Source organism: Otolemur garnettii, unplaced genomic scaffold (genome assembly GCF_000181295.1).
Source record: "Otolemur garnettii isolate 467f Iridium unplaced genomic scaffold, OtoGar3 scaffold00178, whole genome shotgun sequence".
Lineage (NCBI taxonomy): Eukaryota > Metazoa > Chordata > Mammalia > Primates > Galagidae > Otolemur > Otolemur garnettii.
This window is the reverse complement of record NW_003852573.1, coordinates 1,620,269-1,624,727: the sequence shown is the minus strand read 5'-3', so window position 1 is coordinate 1,624,727 and position 4,459 is coordinate 1,620,269. Positions and strand designations below refer to the sequence as shown.

Below are 4,459 nucleotides of genomic sequence, written 5' to 3'. Positions count from 1 at the left end.
CTGGGGATTTGAACCCACCACCTTAGGTGTATGTGGCTGGCGCCTTAGCCACTTGAGCCACAGGCGCCTCGCCGATCATACTGTTTTCTGATCTACTGTTTCTGAGGCGTATCTCTCATTTACACTTTCCATTTTGGGGTGGCAATGATGGAGTCTTATTCACAGTCAAATCAGTGAATCTTTTTTGATTCAACGAATTTTTCACTGTGTGTGTGTTCCACAGTGCATAGCACAGTGGTGGGTATAGAACAGAACAGATATTTAACATATTCTTGTAGAAAAAGAAATACTTGCTAATTTAACATAAGCTCTCCGGTTGATTTGCAGTTTTATGTATGGGGAGCTGACGGATAAAGATACAATTGAAAAGGTGCGGCAAACATTTGAGAACTACGAGATGAATTCCTTTGAAATTTTGATGTACAAGAAGAACAGTGAGTATTCAGCCCTTCTGAACCATACTTTTATGTGTTTGAAATAGTAAAATAGCTTCTTTTCTTCTGTTTTCTTTCCTTTTTTTTCTCTCCCACTAGCTAAATGTTGTTACTTGAAGCCATTGCGTATGTTGAGACAAAACATTATTGATTGGTTCTATTATTCTTCTCAGGAATATTTGATGAGCTTCTTATAATGAATGCTAAGACTTTATCTGTTTTGTTGCTGAGGTAGTGCTTTTCCTATTGGCTTGCTTACTGGTGAATTGCTGGCTTAGGGCATTCACAGACTTCAAATCTTTTTAAAGCAGGAGGGAAAAGGCAGGACAGAGTTCACCTTTATCTATCTCCCACAGCACCTAGCACAGCAAGTAATATCAGTAGGCACCAATTAAGAGTTTCTGAATAAAATTTTATTTTCCTGGTCACCCCAGGAGATAGTATTAACCATAGCGCATCATTAATTTGTATTTGTTTTGGCTACAATTGCTTCCACGAAGCATGTTAATGAGGTTTGTAGGTCAACAGCTATATACAAGGATAATATAAAACTTGCTTTTTCCTTAGGAGGTTTCCTATCCAATGGGGATTAGCAGAAGTATGGAAAGTGGAGCTTCTGGCCCTGCTGCAGAGGTGTTAATAGTGCTTTGTTTCTCTTTTAAAGGCATTATTTTGTTTGTAAAGAATTCTAGTTGTTATATGTAGAATTAACTGGCAGGTAATTGGTTCAATAGAACATATCCAGAGTGGCTCAGATGGCACAGGAGGATAAGTGTTTATTTTCGTGGCTTTCAGGTCTGAGTGATATTTTGGTCTGGATGACAAAGTACACATGTTGCTTTTATCTAGAAGGAGCTGGGACAGTTTTTTCATTCTGGGGTGTTGGAGCAAGTTACTAAAATCACTGTTTGCTTGGTGGCCTGTGCAGACGCTGATTTGAGAGATTAGCACCGGCCATCAACAGGCCCCAAGGGGTCATTCCCAGAGCCTGCACGTTGGAGTTGTGGCTTTGCTCCAGCTCGCTCCCTCTGCCAGGAGGTCTAGTTCCCACCCTGCCATTAGCTTACAGAGGAATGAGGTGAAAGACTGTGAAGGGCTTCATGAAGGGCTTCATAACAGTCCTTCCACTGTGGGGGAACACAACTCAGAGCAATATCTCTTACCAGAAGCATGTCAGCAGTGGCCTTCTCATGGGAAGACGTGGTCTGCACATGTGCTCTGAGCTAATGGAGTAAGTTAAAGGTTTCCCATACTAACAGCTTTGTGTAGCGAACAGCGTGGCTTTCCCCATGACACAGAACACTAATTGGTGATACACTCGGTGTATCACATGAAGCATGCCCTGCATTTACATTTTGCTTTAGAGTTTTTGTGCTTCGTTAGATATGCATTTTTAAGTTGCCCAAATTCAACTATAGATGTTTGGCACAAAAGGGAGGGAGAGGGCTACATAATTTAAATTGTGTTAGTGATTGCACTTGCCATTCTTGTCAGTGAGCATGTGCCCCTGAGTGACTATGATATTGGAGAGGGGAATCTGCCGTTTCTCAGTGACCTTGGGGGATGAAGCCCTGCATTATGGGTATCTTACAGCACTGAAAGTGATTTTGGTATTTGAAGTTCTGTACTTTAAGTAGACATGAATTCTCTATGGAAGCCAACTAATTCGGCTGGTAGGCTGCCAAAGATTCAGAATCTCTTCCCTCTCTGGAGGTTGTGGTGGGCTTTTTGAGGGATCAATGTCTCCGAAGTAGCATGTCAACCTAGGTACGGGGCTCCATTTTATGGGTGACAGAGTAGCTGTCATCATACTCAATTATTACCTTAGCCTTTAACTTTAGAAAATAAAACATGTATGAGCTATGACTATTTTTTTTTTAATTTCCGATTGATATGAGAGTACAAACGATGAGGTTCATTGTTTGCATTTGTAGGCAAAGTCCCCGTCGTAGTTGAGCCCTTCCCCCTGGGGGTGTGCTGTTTACCCCTACACTGTGCTGAGATCAGACTCTATTTTAAAATGTTGATTATACCTGTGAAGTAGGTATGGCTGAAGTTAAATTCCTCACCCAGTGTCATGTAGTGCCAGGACCTGTTGTACAGTGTTTGCTCCATGGCCATTGTTCAGTCTAATTGTGGGTACAAAGCAGGGCTAAAACATATGGTCATGCAGATAATACCCTGCATAGGTGGAAACCAGCTGGTGGTTTGCTTGCTGAGTCTCCCTTGCACCCTGGTCTGGAAACGCTGTGTGTTAAGGAAGAAGTTTCTCTATCTAATTTATGCAAAGATGACTGGTGGACGAGCAGGGGCTCTACACAAGACTAGCACTGTACATAAAATATGAAGCATAAAACTGGGGAAATTACACAGATAATGTAGATTTCTTCCTAAGACCTGCTCACTATCCCTAAATCCCTCCAAATCTCACCCTCTCCTGAAGTATTTAGAAACTTATATTATTTGTTGAGTCTGGGAATTATCTAGTTATGCCAAATTCTATGTTTTTTTCAATAGCTTTTATTGCCCCACTACGCTGCATCAGACACTAGGATGGCTACTAGGAGTGCAGTTATGAAAACACAGACATGGTGTCTGCCGTTACAGCATCTGCAGGGTGGAGGCAACAACCACAGAATAGAACCATACATGCTTTGATGGTGATACATCATAGGTGGGTCACTTGGCCCCAACATAGGAGGTCAGGGAAAGAAGTCTTTTTTTTATTTTTTTGAAAAAGAGTCTTATTTTATCACCTTTGGTAGAGTGCTGTGGCATCATAGCTCACAGCAACCTCAAACTCGTGGATTCAGGTGATTCTTTTGCCTTAGTCTCCCGAGTTGCTGAGACTATAGGACCCCTCCACAACACACGAATGAAAAGAAGTCTCTTTAAGGACAAGTGGGAGTTAGACAAAGAGAGTTAGATGAAAGAGTATCCCAGCCTGGTGAAACGCATGTGAAGAAGGCAGCAGTGGAGAGAGAGCACTGAGGTTTCAAGAGATACAAAGTTCAGGTGGCACCTGTAGCTCAGGTGGCAGAGTGCTGGCCACATATAGCAAGGGTGGCAGGTTCGAACCCAGCCCAGGCCAACTAAACAACTGCAACAAAAAAATAGCAGGGCATTGTAGCAGGTGCCTATAGTCCAGCTACTTGGGAGGCTGAGGCAGGAGAATCACTTCAGCTCAAGAGTTTGAGGTTGCTGTGAGCTGTGATGCCATAGCACTCTACGGAGGGCAACATAGTAAGACTCGGTCTCAAAAAAAAAAAAAGAGATACCAAGTTCAAACTCTGATGGGCATAGGAAGTCATCTGGAATGGAAAGGCATATTTGTAGGCTGTGAGTCTGGCAAAGGGTCTGAGGCTGTGCTCCCAGGTGATACTGATGTTGTTGGTCCATGAAGTAGACTTTGAGTAGCAAGCACTGGAAGCAGCTGAAGTGAAGACTGACTTCCATGCCACCAGGGTGTGTCTCTTTTGTGGCTGTATCCTTTGTACCCAGCCCAGTGCCTGACAAGTAGAAAATACTCTGCCAAAACTCATGGGAGTAAACACATACATAAAGGAGGGGTAACCAATGAGGCCAGAGAGGCTAGGAAGAGTCAGTCATGCAGCCAAGTTAAAGTTTAGAATTTGCCTTAAGAGCAATAGTGATGGGGGAGAGCGTGAGGGTAAGGGACATTGAGGGGTTTTAAGCAGGGTATCATCATTTTATTTTAGAAAGATGGCCCAGGCTGGGGGTGATGGCTCGGGCCTGTAATCCTAGCACTCTGGGAGGTGGAGGTAAGTGGATTACTTGAGCTCAGGAGTTCAAGACCAGCCTGAGCAAAAGTGAGACCTCATCTCTACTAAAAATAGAAAAACTAGCAGGGCATCCTGGTGGCACTTGTAGTCCCAGCTACTGGGGAGGCTGAGGCAAGAGGATTGCTAAGCCCAGGAGTTTGGTTTGAGGTTGTTCTCTGTAATGATGGCTGCACTAGATCCAGGGCACCAAGTGAGACTCTTATCTTAAAAAAAAAAAAAAAA

General features: G+C 43.3%; 1 protein-coding gene across 2 annotated transcripts in view; it reads left to right on the top strand.

Annotated features, from left to right (window-relative positions):
• The window catches only part of KCNH1 (potassium voltage-gated channel subfamily H member 1), a 421,068-nt gene that overhangs the window by 26,177 nt on the left and 390,432 nt on the right, over window positions 1-4,459 (top strand). For both annotated transcript variants that reach the window (XM_003800511.2, XM_003800512.2), the window contains exon 3: window positions 328-434. In XM_003800511.2, the coding sequence (XP_003800559.1) occupies window positions 328-434 (107 nt within the window). The remainder of the gene's footprint in view (window positions 1-327; window positions 435-4,459) is intronic.